This window comes from Artibeus jamaicensis, unplaced genomic scaffold, assembly GCF_021234435.1.
Source record: "Artibeus jamaicensis isolate MK-2021 breed Jamaican fruit bat unplaced genomic scaffold, CSHL_Jam_final contig_415, whole genome shotgun sequence".
NCBI classification, from domain to species: domain Eukaryota; kingdom Metazoa; phylum Chordata; class Mammalia; order Chiroptera; family Phyllostomidae; genus Artibeus; species Artibeus jamaicensis.
The window spans coordinates 107383-129852 of record NW_026521823.1 but is presented as its reverse complement, the minus strand read 5'-3'; the positions used below and the strand labels follow the sequence as shown (position 1 = coordinate 129852).

Below are 22470 nucleotides of genomic sequence, written 5' to 3'. Positions count from 1 at the left end.
AAAGGTTCAGTTGAAAGCCCTGTTCTCATTCCTCACTCTCCCTGGGCAAACTCATCCACTTTGGAGTTTTCAACTATTAAGTCGAGTATAAATCACCTCTTCTCAATTACCCTAGACCACAGGTGGCAAACGCAAGGCCCACAGGCTGAATCTGGCCCTCCACCTTGTTTTATCTGATCCAGCACCTTGTTTCTACCCGGCAGCAGCACTAAGCTCTCACTTAACTGTTAAAGAGTAGTTACATATACAGTCCTAAAACTACATTTGGCCCTTTGAAGAAAACCATGAGACTGATATGGCCCCTGGTGAAAATTTAGTTTGACATCCCTGCCCTGGACAATTGCCTAAAATTCACCTTTCAAGTACATTTTACTACAATTACGGGCCACATTGGCAACCAATATATCATCCGATAAATTAAATTAAATCAAACCATTTCCCCCTCTGACATACAAGCACCAAATTAAGCAAGTAATTTACAGTAAAAGGCCACACTATACAAAAAGATACATAATTTTTCTCCTTAATTTAACTCCATTCCACTTCCATACTCCCTAGCTTAAACCCCATCAATGTCTGCCCACTCTGCTTAAGATAAAATTCAAAATCTTTAGCATGCCCTATAATACCTTGTATGACGACACTTTCCATCCTCATCTCCCCCATCACATTTCACCTCAGTACAGCACTCGGGCCTTCTTTCATATCCCAAAGAATACCTATTACTTTCTTTCCTAGTTCAAAGCATTTGCAAAGTGCTACTCCCTCAGCCTCCCCTTCATTGCCAAAACCCTCTTTCTCCCCACCAATGCTTATTCATCCTTCAGGTCTCTATTTAAATATCATTCCTTAAGGAAGACTTTTAAGTACAGCCTTTTTTCCACCTTACTGTTAGGATGTAACCCTCCAACACACTTATCCATTCAGTCAAAGTCTGTCTTCCCCACCAAAACCATAAGCATCAAAAGGATCTTGTCTGCTTTCTTCATTTTTCTATCTCTAGAACCTAATACCAGGATATTGGCCAAATTGGTAACTTCAATCTCATTATAGATGCTCTTTAAATTTTTACAATTTGTATATCCAATACAAATTCATATCTGCCTTTTAAATTTTTGAGTTGTGGTAACACAACATAAAATTTACCATTTTAAGCCCTGGCTGGCGTAGCTCAGTGGATTGAGCTCGGGCCTGCAAACCAGACAATCGTGGTTTGATTTCCAGTCAGGGCAGATGCCTGGGTTGCAGGCCGGTTCCCTGCAGGCCAGTTCCCAGCAGGGGACACACGGAAGGCAACCATACATTGATGTTTCACTCCCTCTCTCCTTCTCTTCTCCTCTAAAGATAAATAAATAAAATCTTTAAAAAATTTTACCATTTTAACCATTTCTAAGCTTGTAGTTCAGTGGCAATCAGTACACTCACATGCAACCAGTTTCCAGAACTCTCTATCTTGCAAAATTGAAACTCTATACCCAGTAAGCAACTCCTCATTCCCCCTGACCCCAACTCCTGGCAATCACCATTCTGTTTCTGTCTCTATGATTCTGGCTGCTCTACGTACCACATGTAAGTGGAATCATGAAGTACTTGTCATTTTATAACTGGCTTCCTTCACTTAGTATAATATCCTCAACATTTGTCGGAATTTCCTCCCTTTTAAAGGCTAAAAAATATTCTACTGTAAGTACACACATTTTGTTTATCCATTTATCCATTGGTGGACATTCTAGTTACTTCTACCTTTTGGCTAGTGTAAATAATGCTGCTATGAACATTAGTATACAAGTATCTCTTCGAGACAGAACCAAAATCCCCGTGCCCAATCCTTCAAAAGGCCAAAACTCAAAATGTCTGAGTTTGGAGTAAGGAAAAGTTTATTGAGATGACACCAACCAAGATGAGAGACCTGCTGGTGCTACAAATTCATCTTGTTTGCTGGACCAAGCCTAGAATTTTTAAGGGGCTGGGGGAACAGGTATGCAGAAGGGCTGGTGGGACAAGTTTTAACTGGAGGACCTTGGAACTTGGCCATTTATGGTAAAGGGACGTCAACACCCAATCCTCCAGGGCAATGGACCCTAACCTTCTGAAAAGGTTCTGGCATTCAAGTTCTAGTCATATCCTGGTCATCAAACAGGATAGGACTATTCTGAGCTGGTTTTGTGGTTACACAGCCATGAAACTGCTGAACCATATAATTCTATCTCTAATTGTTTGAGGAACCTGCCATACTGTTTTGCCTAGGAGCTGAATATTTACATTTCCATGAATAGTACACAAAGACCCCCAATTTCTCTACATCCCCGCCAATACTTGTTATGTTGTATTTTTTAATAGTAGCCACACTAATAAGTATGAGCTGACAGATTTGCTTTTTATACAAACTTTATGTGCTCTCCTTTTCTACAAACATGTGGTAAAAAGCCCTCTAAAAATATTCTCCATAAACAAACACATCTGAGAAGGTACTGAAAAATAAAAAAGAAGAAAGTCTTTCAAAGCAGGATTTTAAGGGACAATGAAATTGTGATTGGTGTGAAATGACAAAAAATAAAAAGGAGGGTGACAAATAAAGGATAGGCATTCCCACTCAAATCTGAAATTCCCTGATGCCAACTGCCTGCTTAGAGTTTTGAATTACTTAAGCCTATGCTTTATCTCCCATCAGAGTATTTCCCCTCAGCCCTACCCAACCTGTGAGCTGGGACTTTGCCTGTGTTCAATGCCTTCCCATCATACTCTTCCTTTCTACTTAAGCTCCTTCAACTGGGTCAGTGCCTGCCCTATTCTGTGGATGAATGAGTGGCAGGGCCCCCTCATTCCCAATTGATAGGGTCATCTGTGTCTTTCAGCATAAGGAGGTATCAGTGATAAACACTGATGTTAGGAAAGCTGGGGTAAAATCAATCCCATTATAACCCTGAACATTTGAATTAGTTAAATCTTAACACAGAGGAAAAGTTTCACACAAAGTGAGGTAATCAACACATCCTAAATCAAAAATGTATCCTGGTCATGGTATTTTGAATTGGAAAGAAACTTGAACTCCACTAAAAGATTAAACTACAAATAAAGATTTAAAGATAACCTAAAACTTCTGGATCTAGAAGTCTTTAGCTAAATACCCTCCAAGAGATCTAAAATAAAAGGAAAAAAGTTTTAAATAAAAGGTATTTATGTAATAACAGTTTGCATTTAAAAATTAAAAACCTATTAAAATGTTCACACATGCACCCAACACACATACAAAACTTTATGGAACAGTTGTTGCTGCTTTATCAAAATAAGTCATGTACACTGGAACTACTTTTCAAAAAACAAAATTTTATATTTACATTTTTTAAAACAAACTGGAGTAAAAAAAGTAAAAGGGAACAATAACTACTATTATAGATTTAATAAATTACCATTCTAGCATAAAAGGCAGATACCGTGTGATAATAAAGTTTCTTACCCATAGGCTGAATATTAAACTAAAAATTTCTTTAGGAATTCAGTGTCATTTACATTTTTTAAAACAACAAGATAATGAAACCATTAAAAAAGTTAGAAAACAAATATATCTCAAATTTGATTATCTGCTAGTTCCAATATTTAGGAAAGAAGCAAACAGACTATTAAGTAATTTTGAAAGTTATTTTCCTTAAACATACCTAAGTATTGTAATGCTGTTTTTTTATATGGCAAACCTTATGGGCCTAGATAAACATTTGCATTTAAAAAATTCATAGTCTACTTTGCTTAAAATTACACAGTATACATCAACTGTAGAATGTAAGATATAAATGTAGCAAAAACTAATTTAAAAGTCACCCACAATCCCATACACTTACTTTAAAAAGGGAAAATAAAACAAAGCATTTAAAATTTATTACCATGTTGTCATGCTGTATTTTTGAGAAAAACTCAGGAATATTTAAAATCATCAACATTATATTTTTAAAAAATCTCTCCATTACCAAAATGTAAGATCCCCAAGATAAAATACCAGGTAACTTAAGGGCTAGGACTTCAATGGATACTCATCCATTCTCTTCCTCAGCCTGGATACCACAATCAGAAAGAATGTACAATTGCTGACCTCAGAATGATGCTGCAGCCCATTTCTGCCTAAATGGTAACACAAATTTCAAACGCTAAAACCCCACCCCTCCTGACACCTTAGGGAATACTAGTTGTGCAAGCCACTTACAACATCAGGCTGTAAACACAGCTCATCTACTGGAAAGATTTTTGTAAAGTTCAAGACAGAAACGTTTCCTGAGTTGCAGAGAGCAAATAAGTTTCACAATAACCATTTCATTTTGATTCAAGCTAGTTTACCAGATTAATTTGTGAGCAGACTACCTTCTAACAAAATAACTTATAATGAAATCCAAATTGTTTACAATTCCATAATTACGATTAAGGAAACTCATCAAAGCATGGAGAATTTCTAACAATAAAATCTAACTTCACAAAAATAGGAAGTAAAGACCATTTTCACTTAGAACAAAAAAAAAGTAAAGGCAGTTTTCACATATTTTTCAAAAAATATAACTCTCAAGGACAATACCATACGTATTATAAAACAGAACAAAAATAGAACAATATAAGGAAAAGAGACCATTTACGATAGGCCTACATGCCAAATGTTTTGAAAAACAAACTCTTGGATATGAAATTTTTGGAGGACAGAAGCATGCCACCCAAAAAGCATTCTTGAATTTCTTTGTAACTTTTTAAGCTATTATTTTAAATTATATTTAAAAGCCTCAGAAAACAAACTAATTTCAACTTTTTATTTAATGAGCATAACTACATATACCAATGTTGAAGAACATAGACAATTCCAAAATAGTGAATTTCAAGTGAATGAAGATTTAGTTCTAAGGTGTATTGCCCACAGGGTGGCAGTCTCACACAGTCTTAACTTTGTCTCTGGATTCAACATACAAATTTCAATGTTTGAAAAGCCACATACATACACACAGGAGGGCAATAAAAATGTAATGTCTAACGATCCTAGATACGAAAATTGCCTGTCCTCTAAGAAAAAAAAATCATATGCTTCGTAACTTCCTAATTTCTTTTAGGAGTGTTTATTTCCTGATATCTTAAATGTACCTCCTTTGATCCTTTGTTTTGCTGCAACTGTCTTATTTAGGGAAGACATTAGAAGCAAGGTTGTTGGATCATTCCTGTACTACAGGAGACCCTGACCATAGTAGAGGTCTAACCTAGGGAAAATGGGAGCAAGAGTAGAAATAAGAATATGGAAGTAGACACCACGAACACAATTCTTCCATCCTCCAGTACATCCTTCACACTACTAAGTTAACGTCATTAAAACACCATATTACCCAAAGTCCCCTCTCCTAAGTAAATTCCTTATCCCAAAATTCAAGGACCTTCATAACCAGAACCTTCCAAAATTCATAATCAGAACCCAATATCTTCTATTCTAAATGCTCTGCAAGAGTTGCCCTGGCCTATGTGGCTCAGTTAGTTGGAGAGTGAACAAAAGGTCATGGGTTCAATTTCTGGTCAGGGCACATGTCTGGGTTGTAGGTTAGGTTCCTGATTGATTCTGATTCTGTCTGTCTCATATTGATGTCTCTCTCTCTAAGCATGTCCTTGGGTAAGAATAAAATATTAACAAATAAATAAAATTTAAATGCCCTGCAAGAGTCAAGGGGATTAGTAAAATAAACTTCACTTTGAATAGACTTGCAACTTCCTGGTTTTCACTGATTCAAATATTTTTTAAATACTCACCAAGTGCCAAGCACTGCTCCAAGTGCTGACAATACTGAGGGGAACAAGTCAAAGTCTCTGCCTCAAAGTTGTACTCCTGACTCGACAGTCTTGAGCTGAGAACTGTTAGAGGAAAGGGGATAAAACCCCCAGACACTACCAGCTGTTTCCCAAGTATAGGCCACTGGAAGAGCACTAGGGGTTGGGGGATAACAAAAAGATACCAGAGGACATCTGCCAATAATAACATTGTTGGCTATAGATCCTAATATTTTTGCAGCCTTATCTCCCATTCCTATGTTACTTGTTTCCTCAGTTCACTCAAAATCTTCTATCTGGCAACTTAAATGTGCATGTACTCCTGCCTCACCTTTCACCATATCACCTCCATCAGCAAAAGCCTAACCTGACTCAAAAGCCCATCATCTCAAATGCTGCCTTCTAGAGGAGATCCTTACCAATTCCTTTCACACAAATCCAGGTATTTTGGAGACCTTCAAACCCTTATAACCACCCCTTGGTTTAGTCCCCTCTGTACATTTATCCCACTACGCTTTGTATCATAATTAAAATATCTGTATAGTTTAATCTCCTTTGTTAGCTACCTACTGAGCACTTGCTGCATTCCTGGACTATCTAACAGCTAGAGTTGTACTGTTAAATTATTCTGTAATTATTTTTAAATATTTAATATCCAAATGATAAATGCAAAATGTAGAGACAAATATTTTATAAGCCTTTTATTGCTTCAATCTTTTTAAACAGTTTTGAGATATAATTTACATACCATAAAATTCATCCATTCAAAGAGAAGAAATCAAATGTTTTTACAGAACTGTACAGCAATCACACGTAATTTTAAGGCATTTTAATCATCCTAAAAAGAAACCTTGTCCCCACATTACCAGTCACTTCCCAACCCCCTATTAAGGCCCCCTCACTCCCCAATGCTAGGTAACCACAGTCTATCCTCTTTCTCTATAGATTTGCCTATTCTGGAAATTTTATATAAATGGTACCATACAAGATGTGGTCTTTTCAGCCTAGCTTCTTTCACTTTGCATACCATATTTGAGATTGATCGATGATGTGGTATGTATTAGTACTTCACTCCATTTTATTGCCAAACAATATTCAATTGTATGCATATACCATATTTAATGTATTTATTCATCAGCTGATGGGCATTGGGTAGTTTCCACTTTCTTCTTATGAATAATACTCCTATAAACATTCATGCATAAGTTTTTGTGTGGGCATAAAAGTATGTTTTAATTTTTCTTAGTTATGTACCTTAGGGTAGAACTGCTGGATCATATGGTAATTCGGTGTTTAATATTTTGAAAGAACTGCCAAACTGTTTTCCAAAGTAACCACATCATTTTACATTTTCACCAGAAATGTGTAAGAGCTCCACTATCTCTGTTGTTTCAATCTTATATAGAGTAAGAATGTTCTCATTATACAATATCCTTACCTTATAGAATTTATATTCCACTGGAATAACAGAAGTAAACAAAAAATAAATAAACATATTAACTTTAGATAATAAGAAAAAGGAGGGGGCCAAATATATGATGATGGAAGATGATCTGATTTTGGATGGTGAGCACACAAATGCAATATACTGATTATGTATCATAGAAATGTATACTTGAAACCTATATAATTTTATTTACCAATGTCATTCCAATAAATTTAATAAAATAAAAAGGAGAAAATAAAATAAACTAAACATAAATAACAAATCAAAAGGGAGTCCCTAGCAAGCGTGGTACAAAAAGACCTGTCTGAGAAGGTAATGTTGATCTAAGATGTGAAGAGCTGGAGGAGAAATATTCCAGGCAGTGAAAACAGCAAGAAATAAAAATGAGAAAAGAACAAATCTGGAAAGCTCAAGGAACAAAAAAGGAAGCCAGTGTGGTTTAAGCATAATGAAGAGGCACAGAAGGTAGGGGATGAAGTTGGGGAGGTAAGCAGAGGCCAGATAATCTTGAGCCTCAGAGAGGATGATAGTAAGATCTTTGGATTTTTTTAATGGCATAATTTTTTCATATCTTATATTTCCTTAAAAATAGGTGTTCATCTATGCAAACACTTGCTGAACTTTTACACATCTTCTAATTGCAACTAGTAGTAGCAAATATTAAGGAGACCATTTGGGTAAATCCATGCCATTTAATTAGCTATCACTTTATTTTGTGGCCTAAGACAGAACCCCCAAATATGAACACTGGTGGTGTTCTTATAGTCATACATATGAATTACAAGCCTATAAATGAATGCTTACAAATTTATCATCTACTCTTAACCAATTTAACTTGTATGTATGCCTTACTGATAGTAACTAGCAGCTCTGTCTTAGGATATTAAAGTCATTTTCAATAAAGCAAGCCAATAAGAACATAGTTGCAGATCATTCTCATAATTTAAACCTAGATTTCATTTGTTTCATTGAATTCTAATTGACTGCTTTTCTCCATTCTACAAATTAAAAAATATTCAATTGCTAAATATAAAACCCATATTCACAAAATATTCTACATGTTTTTACAGTGTTAGAATCTTTTAAACGTGCACTTTCACACAGGCTACATTTGGTTTTTTCAAACAGACAAAAAATGTTATTAAAACTCTAATGACATAAATGTCACATCTTTGATAAAAGAACCTGTTACCTAGTCCCAGCTTCATCTCCCATGGCTCCTCCAGGCACTGTGTGCTCCTGCAGAACCACACTACTTGCCAGTCTCATACTTGCTCCCCCACCTCAGCTTTATGATTCACATTCTCCATCAGGAGAAATCCAACCAGTTCTTCAAGGTCCAGGCAAACACTCTCCCTTCCATGTCTCCTCTCCAGTCCTCATCCCAGAGTAGAACTGATTTCCTTCCTCTGTGCTCCTGCAGTACTTCCACAACTCAAAAGCTGCCTTGCTGCCTGGTACACCACTATAGGAAGCCGCATTTTAAACAGAACCATTTAAACAGAACCACTGTCACCAAACCACTCCCCTCAGCATACCCTCAAGTACACAGAGTAAAACTTTTTGCAACTAGTGGGTGCTCAGTGGAAAAATCACATCCACTTTAGCACCATTTAGTAGAAGTACCATATGATAACCAAGTCATTACAAAATGCAAGGTCAATAATTAAGCCCTCTTTGCAGACAAGTAAGGGAGAGCAGTCTTTCCTTCTAAATTCAGATGTCATTCTTTAGTAAATGGTTGCTTAGTAATTACACAATCCCACTATTTAAATGAAACTTTTCCGCTCTCATAACCTATTTAAGAACTTCTCGAAAAAGTTTGTGAGTGTTATGCATTACCAAGAATCTGTAGATTTAAACCCAGATCACGGAGAAGGTGAAAGATCTACACAGGTCATATAGTTAATCACAAGGACCAAAATATACTAATTATATTCTGTATTCTCTCCAGTAGTTCCTAACATGAAGAACCTGAATGAACAGCAGTGATTTCAAAAGCATCTACTGCTGCTTGGTATAGAATACATGTTCAAACATGTGAAATAATAAAGATAATTTAAATTTTTTAGTTGTGGAGGTTTATAGTGTAAACATAATTAATCCTTAACCATGTAGTTCATGTTAACAAATTCAAAACTCACCGTGCAGTTAAACCTGTAAAAGAGTTTGGGGATTCTACATGTTTTTACAGTGTTAGAATCTTTTAAACGTGCACATACTAACAACCGAAAACATGGGGCCTTCTGCTCTTAGTTATGGCACTGACTAGAAACCCTGCACAAGAGCCACTTTTTCCTTCATTTGTTCTCAGAGGCCCAAGAGGCTAAACATTATATAGCTCGCCCCATTTTCTAACTTCAGCTTGCATTCAGGATAACGCTTTTGTTTCATTTACAGCTCGCATGCTGCTGACACAGCTGCCCCTTCTTCGTAATAAACACAAGGCTTCTATATTTAAAAATACAGTGAAACTTTGTTGTAACATCCTCCCCCCCCCCCCCCCCCGTCTCCGGCCAATATTCTCTTCGAAACCCCACCTCCACCCCAGGGTTTTCTAACATCGGCGCTCAAAGAGTTAGACCGACCCTTTGGAAAGTCAATCTTCCTTTTTCGACACATCTTATCGTAGTGTTATTTTTCTTCTCCGCAACCCGTGTGTATGTGTGTGTATGCTGTGTAGTTTTTAAAAGAAAAGGGAGGGGGGGACTCCCCTCTCCGAGTCCTTCCCCAAGCAAAAGAGTCTGAGGCCGTCGTGAACGGCAGCCGGCGCGCCCGGACGAGCTGGGACTCGGTCGCCGGAGGGGCGCGGGCGCCGCGGCGGACCCGGGCGGGCGCGCGCGCGGCTGATTCCCCGGTGACGGGCAGCTGCGCGCAGGCGAAAGCGCGCCGCGGGCACTCGGGCAAACAGACCTGCGGCGCCGCGGAGCGGGGAAGTCGCGCCCGTCCCGGGCGAGCGCCCCCTGGAAAGCTGCTTTGTGTTGGGGGTGGGTGGGGGTTCTCGCTACTGCCCGGGAGTAGCGAGATCGGGGCTTTGAGCGGGGCGCGCACTCCGAGGCGCCGAGGGTTTGAGGCGAACAAGCCCCGCGTCGCTCGCGACTGTCGGAAGGGGTCGGCGGAGAAGACTCGGGGCCCCAGGAGCGCGCTGGAAGGAAAGAAGGCGAGGCTGGAGTTAATCGGCACCTCCCGAGCGCCTGGAAGTGGATGGCTGAGGGCCGCAGCGGCGGGAGGAAAGCCCGGGGAAAGTGAAACTCGCTCCCGGCCACTGAGCCCTGCCAGCCCCCGGCGGAGGGAGAGGCGGCCCCGCGCACTCGCCCCGCCAGTCTGCCCGGCTCAGCACTCGTGACACCCAACGCCGCAACCCCAGTCAGGGTGCAAGGGAGAAGTGCACGAAGGCTCGTTTTCCACAAAGTTGCCCACTGTGGGGTAGGAAGGGAGCCAATCGCTAGAAATAAGATGTTAGTTGCCCAAACCTTAAAACAAAACAAACGAAAATTTCTACGTTCCCATACCGGGAGTCGAACCCGGGCCGCCTGGGTGAAAACCAGGAATCCTAACCGCTAGACCATATGGGAATCGCTGGTTAGAGAACCTTGGTAACTCACCTGACAAGCGCCCCAGCCACGGTCCCTCGTCTCCACCTCTCCTCGTTGCTACTAGCGCCGCCGCTTCTGTGCTAATCGAACCGCTCCCGCCCCTGCTCACACGCTCCAGAGCCGGGGAACAAGCCCGGACCCAGCGCGCGGGCGTCGCAGAAGGGGAGTGCGTCCGCTCCGCCGCCTCAGGAAAGTTCTGAGGCAAACCTCAGCAACTCGCGTCCCGAAACCAGCTGTTTCACCTTCCCTTTTTTTTTTTTCTTTTTTTTTTTTTTCACTCTGCCAACAGCACCCAGCCTACAGGTCCAGGTTGCTCCTCTGGGCGAAGTGCGTGCGGAGTACTTGGCAAAAGTTGAGGGCGGCGACGTCTCGGGGAACAGCTGTTTGCGTTCGGGGCGGAGGCGGCGCGCGAGCTCTTGGGCCACAAGCCAGCGAGACTAGAAGAAGGGTGGACGTACTGGTTCCCAGGGCGAGAGAGAGAAGACGGAATGATGCGGGCACTAGATGTTTCAGGTTCGGGGCCTTCAGTTTACGTCCCGTCGCGCTTTTGCCCCTTCTCGGTGACCTCAACTGCTTTATACTGACCCCACCTCGTAGGAGCTCTGAGTACCTCCCCTGTAGGGGGAGGGGACGAGGAGGAGATTTTTTGAACGCGGATTGAGTCGTTTGAGCACCCGTAGTTGGGGACCGTGGAACTGAGGTCCGGGCTTTGGAGGGTGGTGTTGCTTCTCGGGACCTTGGGTGGGCCTTGCTCCTGGCCAGGCTGCTTATCGCCTGGTGTGGGGAAAGCCGACTTGAGCCGGACCCGAGGGCAACGCGCGGAGCGGCTGGTCCAGTCATGTGAGTTGGGTCTCAGGCTCTAAACAAGGATGTGTTGTTTTTCCGAGCGGCCCTTTCTTCACTGAGTCTTTCCCTCCGCCCGCAGTCCCCTTTCCGCCCCTGTCCCCAGGCTGGAGGCGTGTCGGATGCGCCTTTAACTCGCTCGGGACCGACCCGGGACCGGCTGCTGGGGTTCTCTGGCCGGGGTGGAAATGCTACCTCTAGGAGTGCCCTTGGAAAACAGGATGGGAGGGAGGCTGGTGGCCGGTTGAAATTGGATGGCCGCCCGCGAAGCGACGGAGTGCTCCTATCTATCACCTGCACAGTCGGTGGTCGCCAGCCTTTTGGTTTCTGCAGTGCCTGAAACGGGATATTGTGAAACTTTAGGGTTGGGCTGTGGCCACCGCTGACTCCTCTGCCCACTAGAAGCGGCCAGTCCCGGTTAATGATTTTTTTTTCCTTGTCTTGCCAACTGAGAGGTCCCTTGGCTTTTCGAGCTCTCTCTTGCCCTGAGGCTCAAGAACAAATTGTATTAACTGATGGTCTCTGAGGACCCACAGTCTCCCACCAGAGGAATCTTGTGCTTTGTTTATTCTTTTGATGGAACTAATTTGATTTAAAGTAAACTTAATGAGTTTATTCAGGCCTCCATTACATCAGCCTCTCAAAATGCCAGAAAACGGAACAGAAAAGATAAACCTAGAGGATGTTTGTTATTTCTTTACACTGATGACATTAACAAATGAGTTTTAAACCGGGTGCAGACTTGTCTCTCGATAGCAACAGTTTCATTTGACTGCTTCAGTCAGGTAGCAGAGACTTGTATTTCAAAGTCTAAGAAAATGTAAAGCATGTAAAGTTTTAACTTTTTAAGTTATAAGTAAGCTCCGACTTGTTTTTCCCTTTTTCAGGGCAGACTACTGGAAGTCACAACCAAAGAAATTCTGTGATTACTGCAAGTGCTGGATAGCAGACAATAGGCCTGTATGATAATTCCACTATTAGAGATTCTGATAATGTATTTATGTGAAGTGTTCCTTTTTGATCAAGACTCAAGACTTTACAGACCATTTTCGTATATATTGCTTTAGGTTTTCAAAACATTGAAAGATTTCTATTATCTTTTCATTCCTTATAGAAGACCTGTGTGCTTGCTTTCTTTTCATCAGCCTAAATTTGATTATAGATTTATTAAGCCCAATTATTTCACTATGGCTCTCAGTCACATTCAGGAAATGAACATCGAATGGGTAATCTCATCATTGTGAAATATCTAGCTATGATGGAGTTGTTTGTAACACTAGCACGTACAAGTGGAAAGCCCTTAATATGTAATAAACACTAGTTTTTCTTGTTTTTCTGCTCTAGAGATAATTAAATATATTTAATACAAAGCTTTATGTCTATAAATGCTTAAATTTGAAAGAACATCATGACTTCTGTCATGGAATATGAAAGTAGCAACTCTGTTAAGCAAGTTATATTACTGTATCTTTTAGTGTAGTTTCAGCTTTTAAGACATAAAAAGCAGCACTGTTGCTTTTTTTAACACCTCTCATGCATGTACTTATTATATACTAGGGTATTTTTGAAATATGTTCGTTGCATATACATGTCCTTTTTATTTGGTAGAATTGGATGCAAAAAAAGAATAGTAGCCCTGTCTGTAACAATGTTGTATTTGTTTGGTAGACATTTTGTCTACAAAGAGTTTGGTGATGATTTTCTTTGGGGTTTTGTTTTGTTTTGAGTCTTGTTGAGTAGTTGCTAAAGTTCTTGACTATCTTTTTTGACTTAGACTACCATTACAAATAAATGCCACAGATTTTAAAACCTACACAAATCACTGATACTCACCCTTATTTAAAGGTACCCAAGAAGTTTAATGAATTGTGAGTTAGGTAGAATATAAAATTCCTCTAGGGTAATTGTTCTTTATCTCTTTGAATTGCTAATACACATGAGTTTAACCATTAATTAGAAACAAAATTAATTTATTTTTGAATGGTCCTATAATAGTCTTTGTGGGGTATAATCAATTTTAGGAAAATTAATATATGAAAAATAAAGGATGAACATTTACCTTAAAAGTCACACTTTTAAAGAGGAATTCACAGTGATATGTTAGAATAGCTCAGCTAATGCATTGTGTAAAATTTGACAAAATGTGTTTTTACAAAGTTTACCAGATAATTCTAATTGCATACAACCATAGGGAGCATTCTGGCTGTTTTAAATAGGTAATAACATTTACTCAACCACCTTTGTCCCCATTCATCCAAGTTACTGTCATTCCTCATAGATTACTACTTTTCCCTGTAAAGGTTATTACTTTTTCTAATTTTCTTGTGTATCATTCCATTGTTTCTATATGGATATAGATACAGGTTTTTATTCTGTATGAATATAGTTTCTTATTCTAACATACATAAAGGGTAGCATGATATATACCCCATTCTGCACCATAGTTGTTTTTTTTTTATTAAACAGTATGTCCTGGAGCTCTCTCCACATTAATTTTTAAGGAACTTTTTTTGTTCTCTATTTCAGCAACCTAATTTGGAGAGGTAGTTTCAAATTGCCCTGGATAAAAAAGTTTTACATTATGTACCATTACCACATTATATAAAACTATTTGTTTACTATTTTTAGGATAAATTTTTTCATGTCTACTTTTCTCCCAGTTTGGTAGAAAATGGTTCTAAGGATGATTATTTATTGTCCTAATGTGGCAAATAGAGCAGTATAAATTCTATATACCTACAAGGTTTTGACATTTTATGTTGAGAGGTGTTTCTAAAGTTAAGATGTTTTCCACTCCTCTTTTGGCTTCATGTTGAGTCCTCATTATAGTTGTGTTCACTAGATTAGTCATCAAGTGTACCTTGTGTTTTTCTCCATTAATATGGTCGCTGTACTTTATTTTAAATGCTAAAGAAGACCTAGTCAGTGGGCATGATAATAAATAATGTAGTTCAATTCTGTAGCATCATTTGATAAAAAGGGCCAATTTGCATTAAAATTATATTTTATCTTTTCTACCAGTCATTTTAGTTTTAATTTTATGTTCCATTCCCAATTTTACTGTTACTTTACTGTGAACATTATGATGTTTATGTAGTTTTTTCCTTTGTGTTTTTCTTTTTTTTTCCATTTTTAAGAGTGTTGAATTTCATGAAAGAGGAAAGAATCATAAGGAAAATGTGGCAAAGCGGATCAGTGAGGTAATTTAGTTTGCTTCTTTTTTTGACAATTTTTCTATGTAAATATCAGTCCTTTGTCTAGCTTTTACTGTATATGTCTTATGTAGATTAAACAGAAAAGCCTGGATAAGGCAAAGGAAGAAGAAAAGGCATCAAAGGAGTTTGCGGCAATGGAGGCAGCTGCCCTGAAAGCATACCAGGAGGATTTGAAAAGGCTTGGCTTAGAGTCAGGTAAAAAAAAAAACAGCCAACGTGTTTTAAAAGTAACATCAGAGGTCATGCTAAGTTAGCTTTTATTGTTTCCATGAGGAGGTTATACACTCAGGTTATATTCTGAGTGCTTTTCCTACAAATCATAGCCCTATTTAGACTGGGAGTTTGCTTGAGCCCTTTTGTTTTGCTTTTTTTTTTTTTCTTACACAAATTCTTTTAATAGGTCACCAGTAAATATGTTTGACCCACATTTCTGGAAGATAGCTTTTATTTGGGAACTAATTTTTTTTCTAAATATTCAGAATTTGACTATGAATTGCCATTAAATTTTCTGATTTTTTATCTCTTGATAAAAACATCTTTTTAAATTTAGTAACATAGTCATACCATTGATAGATTCCTTTTTTAAAGAGAATTTTATTTTATTTTATTTTATTTTATTTTATTTTATTTTATTTAGATTTTATTTATTTATCTTTAGAGGGAAGGGAAGGGAAGGGAAGGAGAGAAGGAGAGAAATATCAATGTATGGTTGCTTCTTGTGAGTCCCCTGCTGGGAACTGGCCTGCAACCCAGGCATGTGGCCCTGACTGGGAATCGAACTGCCATCGTGTGGTTCACAAGCCCATGCTCAGAGAATTTTATTTTTGAAAAGACTTTTAAAGTGCTACCAATTTGTTTTTTCCCCCATTGTGTACATACTTATTAATCCAAAAATCCAACAGACTATATGTTGCTAATTAACAGTTATGTGATAAGGACATTACAAAATTTCCTTTTATTTTTTTTTCCACCCACCACTCCTCCCTACCCCAGGCATCCCCCCCCCCCCACCCTCGATCCTACCTACCTTTGGTTTTGTCCATGTGTTCTTTATACATGGTCCTTGATGACCTTTTTCCCTTTTCCTCCTGTTACCCTCTCCCACCTCCCCCCTGGTTACTGTCAGTTCTTTATTTCAATGTCTCTGGTTATATTTTGCTTGCTTGTTTGTTTTATTGATTAAGTTCCACTTATAGGTGAGGTCATGTGATATTTGTCTTTCACCACCTGGCTTATTTCACTTAGCATAATGCTCTCCAATTCCATCCATGCTATCACAAAGGGTAGGAGCTCCTTCTTTCTTTCTGTTGTATAGTATTCCATCATCTAAATGTACCATAGTTTTTTGACGCATTCATTTACTGGTGGACGCTTAGGCTGTTTCCAACACTTGGCTATTGTAAATTGTGCTGCTATGAATATTGGGATATATAGGTTTTTTGGAATTGGTGTTTCAGGATTCTTAGGGTATAATCCCAGCAGTGGAATTGTCAGCTCAAAAGGCAGTTTCATTTTTAGTTTTCTGAGGAAATTCCATACCATTTTCCACAGTGGCTGCCCCAGTCTGCATTCCTACCAACAATATACTAAGGTTCCCTTTTCTCCACAACTCATCAGCACATATTTTTTGTTGCTTTGTTTATGATGGCCATTCTGACCAATGTGAAGTGGTATCTCATTGTGGTTTTAATTTGTATCTGATGGCTAGTGATGCTCAGCATCCTTTCATATGTCTCTGGGCCCTCTCTGTATGTCCTCCTTGGAGAAGTGTCTGTCCAGGTCTTTTGCCCATTTTTTTATTTTAATTGTTATTCAAGTGCAGTTTTCTGCCCTTTACCCCCATCCCAGCCCATTTTTTAATTAAGTTGTTTATCTTTCTGGAGTGGAGTCACGTGAGTTCTCTATATTTTTGGAGATCAAACTCTTGTCTGAGGTAGCATTGGAAAGCACATTTTCCCATATGCTTGGTTCCCTTTTCATTTTGCTGATGTTTTCTTTAGCCATGCAGAAGCTTTTTATTTTGATGAAGTCCCATTTGTTTATTCTTTCCTTTATGTCCCTTGCTCTAGGGGACATAGCACTTTTGTTTTGCTTTTAAAGCTTCATATTTTAACACCTCCATTTGTGACAACTAAATAACCCTGGTAATTATTTAATCCTAATTCTGTCTTAGGTCAGTGGTTGATTTCAGAGACATTTGAGTTTTTTAGGTATTCTGATTATTTGGCTAAAAGCATCTATTTATTAAAAAATAGGCATTGTGCCCTGACCAGTGTGGCTCAGTTGGTTGGGTGCCATCCTGCAAAGCAAAGGGTTGCTGCTGGTTTGATTCTGGTCAGGGTACATGCCTGGATGCAGGTTTGGTCCCCAGTCAGGGCAAGTATAAGAGACAACTAATTGAAGTTTCTCTCTCACATCAGTGTTTCTCTCCCTTTCTCTCTCCCTTCTGCATTCTCTAAAAATAAAATATTTTTAAGGCATTGCATTATAACTGTATAGTTCACTTTATATGGTAAAAGCCATATAGATCATGTTTGTTTATGTGGTTGAATAACAGTGAATTGGCTTTTTGTGGACAAATTACAAATTAACTGACTATTGCTAGAAGATAGATGATACTGTTTTCTTTTTGATTTTTTAATTGAATATATTTGATGTAAACCTGGTGTGAAGTTAAGGTACACAATGTATTGCTTTGATACTGTTATATATTGTAATACTGTCGTCATTGTAATGATGTTTATTACATTATCTAATTGTAGTGCAATATTTTTTACTGTATTCATTACTCTGTGCCAGTGATTTTCACCTTTTTCACTTCATGGAATACAGAACCTAATTACTAAAATTCTGCAGCACACCAAAAAATATATTTTTATCAATCTGACAAAACAAATAGGTATAATTAATCCTCACCTGAGGATATGTTTTTATTAATTTTAGAGTAAGAGGAAGGGAAAGAGAGAAAGAGAAACATTGATCATTTGCTTCCTGCATGTGCCCCAACCAGGGGTGGAACCTGCAACGCTTTATTAGTGTATGGGATGATGCTCCAACCATCTAAACCACCCAGCCAGGGCAATAATTATAATTTTGATTCATTAATACCAGATGGCTCTTGTGTTGGCTATTTTCTTTTTTTTCTTTTCCTTATCTGAAAATGACTGCTTGTAACAAGTGTATAATAAAGGGTATAAAATGCCATAAAAATACCAAAATGTATTTTTTCTTTTTTTTATTTTATTGATTATGCCATTACATTTGTTCTATTCCCCCCTCCGTTTCCCTCCACCCTACACACCCCTCCCCGACCATCCCCCCTTTAGTTCATGAACACGTGTCTCAAGTTCTTTAGATTCTATATTTCCCCTACTATTCTTACCCTCCCCCTTATCTATTTTCTATCTACTGTCTACGCTACTTATTTTCTGTACCTTCTCCCCCCTTTTCCTTCTCTCACTCCCCTGTTGCTAACCTTCCATGTGATCTTCATTTCTGTGGTTCACTCCTGATCTAGCTGTCCTCTTAATTTGCTTTTGTTTTGGGTGTGGTTGTTGATAACTGTGAGTTTGCTGTCCTTTCACTGTTCATCTTTTTTATCTTCTTTTTCTTAGGTAAGTCCCTTTAACATTTCATATAATAAGGGCTTGGTGATGATGAACTCCTCGAATTTGATCTTATCTGAGAAGCACTTTATCTGCCCTTCCATTCTAAATGAAAGCTTTGCTGGATAGAGCAATCTCGGATGTAGGTCTTTGGTTTTCATGACTCGGAATACTTCTTTCCAGCCCCTTCTTGCCTGTAAGGTCTCTTTTGAGAAATTTGCTGACAGTCTGATGGGAACTCCTTTGTAGGTGACTGTCCCCTTATCTCTTGCTGCTTCTAGGATTCTCTCCTTCATTTTCATCTTGGCTAATGTAATGATGATGTGCCTTGGTGTGTTCCTTCTTGGGTCCAACTTCTTTGGGACTCTCTGAGCTTCCTGGATTTCCTGGAAATCTATTTCCTTTGTCAGAACGGGGAAGTTCTCTTTTATTGTTCAAATAAGGTTTCCACTCGTAACTGTTCCTCTTCCCCTTCTGGTACTCCTGTAATCGGATGTTGGAGTGTTTAAAGATGTCCTGGAGATTCCTAAGCCTCTCATTTTTTTGAGTTCTTGTTTCTTCATATTTTTGTGTTTGGTCATTTTTTCCTTCCTTCTGGTCCGCTCCCTTGATTTGAGTCCCAGTTTCCTTTCCATTACTATTGGTTCCCTGTGCATTACCATTCATTTCAATTAGTTTAGCCTTCATTTGTTCCTCTAATTTGTGAGTAAAATCAACCAGTTCTGTGAGGATCCTGATCACCAGTGTTTTGAACTGTGCATCTGAAAGTTTGGCTATTTCTGCATCACTTAGATTTATTGGCTCTGGGGCTCTGAGTTGTTCTTGAGCCATGTTTTGATCTGTCTACGCCTGTTACGTATGAGGAGAGGCGCCTTAGGTGTTCACCAGGGTGGGGCCACCCAGGTCCCTGGTTTGTGATGCTGTATGTGGGGGTGGGGTCAGAGAGGGTGCAGCGGCAGTCCTCTCTGCTGGCCCAGTCCGCCTCACCGCTCGCCCTCGCCTGCTTATCCCAGGGCAAATGTGGGAGCCCGCTGCCCTGCGCCGGCCGCCAGGGCCTACGAGATCTGCCTCAACGCTCGCCTCTTCACTGGTTTATCTGTGTGCAAATGTGCGACCGACTGCAGACAGCCAGCTGCGCCTCTTCCCTGCCTGTAGCTAGCCCACACCTGGGATCCACACCCTCGGCTGCCTGTGCAGCACCAGGCTAGGGGGATCTTTTTTGCCCTACCCACTCCACTACTGGCTTCGCCCTTCTCACTGGTTTAGCTGAGCGGGTCGTTGTTTTCAGACTCCATATTCAATTTTCTGTGTGGTTTGGTTGCATTTATTGTTGTTAAAACTTTGTTGTTTTTAGATTTGGTTATACAAGGACGCAAAGTATTCCCACCTACGCCTCAATCTTGGCAGAAGTCCCCAAAATTTATTTTACTAAATTCTTCTACGTTAATATTTAGGTTGCTCAGAGTTTTTCATCGTTAGAATGCTTCAGAACATCCTTACGTATGCGTGTTTTCACATTTATCCCTATAAGTTTACTTTAGAAGTAAATCCATATAGAGGTGAGACTGCTGAATCAAAGTTGAATATATTTTATACATTAATAATTAATATCAACCTGTCTTCAGTAATGTCTCCAAGGTGTATACTTTTGCTAGAATGAAATTAATTTATTAACTGGTTTTGGGAGTAACTGGGTAATCCTTTAGAAAAAAGTAAAGCCATAAAAACTAACTACCTATGTTTTGACTCCCATTGATTAGACTAACACTGGATTTTGTTATTCTTTTCAGTTCGTATTCATCTAATGCAAAAAAATTACTTTTATTTGTATATCTTTAAATATTAGTGAAGGTAAATGTTAATTTTCTCAATTACCTTTGTACTTTTTGCCCATTTTTCTATTACAGTATTGGATTTAAAAGGGATTTAGGAACATTAATCTTCTGCTATGTTTTTTATAAATATTTGTCATTTGTTTTACTTGTGTATATATTTTTGTTTTTATTTTTACCATACAGAATATTTGAATTGTATGTAGTCAAATTTAACATTGTTTTACTTTGTGTTCTTTTTGTAAATACCTTCGATCTGGAATTTCTATTGGTGTAAAAATATTGGCAGTACCAGGTCAATCAAGATAACTACACAAAAAAGAAATCAGTTTCTGCTTCCCAGTCTGCTTTTGGATAGAAAAATCTCTTCCATGGAATATTTTAAGAACGCTTGCAGTTTGTGAAGTGGATTTGAAGTACCTTAACTTTCTTCCAAATAATTAGCCTGTTAGTCCAACATCATTTATTAAATTATCTCTCCTTCCTTCTAGTAAGAAACACCAGCAGTCTGCATTTGTATCAATTTTTGTACTGTTCTGTTTCAGTCATATGTTTCCCTGTTCCTGGGTCAGTTTTACACTGTTGGTCTATTTTACTATTACTTTAGGATAAGTTTTAATACCTGATAGTGCTAGACTTCTCATTTACTTCTTTTTTGTAATTCTCCTGGAATTACATGTTGGTGCATGTTTAGTCTTCCACATGAACTTTATAATAATGTGTGGAGTTCCCAAAAGAATCTTGTCACATTTTTTATAGGAATAACATTATTAACATTTTGTCCTTGTGTGGCAGGGGAGAGTTATATTGTCTACTTCACTTTTCTCTTGTCTTCTAGAAATACCTGAGCCAAGCATATCACTAGAAACCAGCACTGCTCCACCCACCTCTGCATCAAATCAGCAGAAAGAAAAGAAGAAAAGGAAAAAAGAACCTTCAAAGGGCAGATGGGTAGAAGGCATAACCTCCGAGGGTTACCATTACTATTATGATCTTATCACAGGAGGTACGTCATGTAGGCATACAACTATATAGAGAATGATACCTGATGGTTTATTTTGTCTTTAGACTTCTCATTAATATTGGAATATTTAAACAGTGAAAGACTTATAATTAATTTTTGCCACATTAAAAAAAGTATATATGTCCCCTTTAAAAAGTTGCCCTTCTCATAGTGACTCAGTGTCATAGTTAGTTTTTAACTAAGCCTTAATAAAGGGTTCTTTGCAAATAAACTGAAGCTTTCTATTTTCTCAACAAAACCGTCTAAAATAATGAACTACGTGTAAATAAAGCATTTTACATGGAATAAGGTATTTCAGGTCCATTTCACAAATCACAGGGGTCCTTAAAATAAAATTCTGTAGAAGAGATTTTCTATCCAAAAGCAGACTGGGAACCAGAAGCTGATTTCTTTTTATGTAGCTATCTTGATTGACCTAGTAAAGTAGCCCTCCCTCCATTAATGCCTTGGATGTCTGTATCTGATAAAATACATGAAAGTGTTTCTTGGTAAGAGTATCAGAAACACCTTTTCATTTTCCTTTAAAACTAAATGTATTTGGGATTTTTATTCCATATAAATTCTGGCATAAATAAATGAATTTGTTATACATTTACTCTCCAGAAACATAAAATTTAGTATCAGAAATAAACAACTAAGCATGATACAAGGAGAAATATTGAAGAGCTATAACATAATAGAGATGTAATTAAGATTATATAGGAGCCAAAAAAGTGAGGAATTAATTGTGATTATGTGAATCTGAGGGATTATCACAGAAATTACTTACGAGCTGATGATAAGTTAAAATGAAGATGTCATGAATGATGTCATCATACCATTTGTATCCCTAGGCACTTAACACCTGGCACAGTGCAGACACTCCGTTAGTATTTTGATTGAAAAAAATTGCAGTAGTTTGTTAGGAGGGTATAGCAGGCATCCCAAATAGGCAGAACAATATGACTCTAAAAAAGATTTGAACGTTTGGGAAATAGACCTAATTGGTGGAGGTAGAACCAGGTTCTTTGAAGATGTCATGACAAAAGAAAGAGGCTAGAAAAATAGCTTGGGGCCATATTATGGAAGACTGTGGAAAGATGATGGTGCTCTTTACTGAGATAAGAAAAATGCAAACAGAGTAAGTTAAG

General features: G+C 38.6%; 2 protein-coding genes and 1 non-coding gene across 3 annotated transcripts in view; 1 reads left to right on the top strand and 2 right to left on the bottom strand.

Moving 5' to 3' along the window:
* Positions 1-11359, bottom strand: part of ELF1 (E74 like ETS transcription factor 1) — a 142792-nt gene extending 131433 nt beyond the window's left edge. Inside the window, exon 1 of the mRNA XM_037141248.2 lies at positions 10831-11359. The gene's annotated coding sequence lies outside the window, so the exon portion shown is untranslated. The remainder of the gene's footprint in view (positions 1-10830) is intronic.
* Positions 10729-10800, bottom strand: TRNAE-UUC (transfer RNA glutamic acid (anticodon UUC)). Its single transcript has one exon. It is a non-coding gene; the product is annotated as a tRNA-Glu (tRNA).
* Positions 11360-11479: 120 nt separating the features above from the next.
* Positions 11480-22470, top strand: part of WBP4 (WW domain binding protein 4) — a 30496-nt gene continuing 19505 nt past the window's right edge. The window contains exons 1-5 of the mRNA XM_037141254.2: positions 11480-11661; positions 12552-12624; positions 14802-14864; positions 14951-15074; positions 21155-21322. Coding sequence (XP_036997149.2) covers positions 11660-11661; positions 12552-12624; positions 14802-14864; positions 14951-15074; positions 21155-21322 — 430 coding nt within the window. The 5' untranslated portion in view covers positions 11480-11659. The remainder of the gene's footprint in view (positions 11662-12551; positions 12625-14801; positions 14865-14950; positions 15075-21154; positions 21323-22470) is intronic.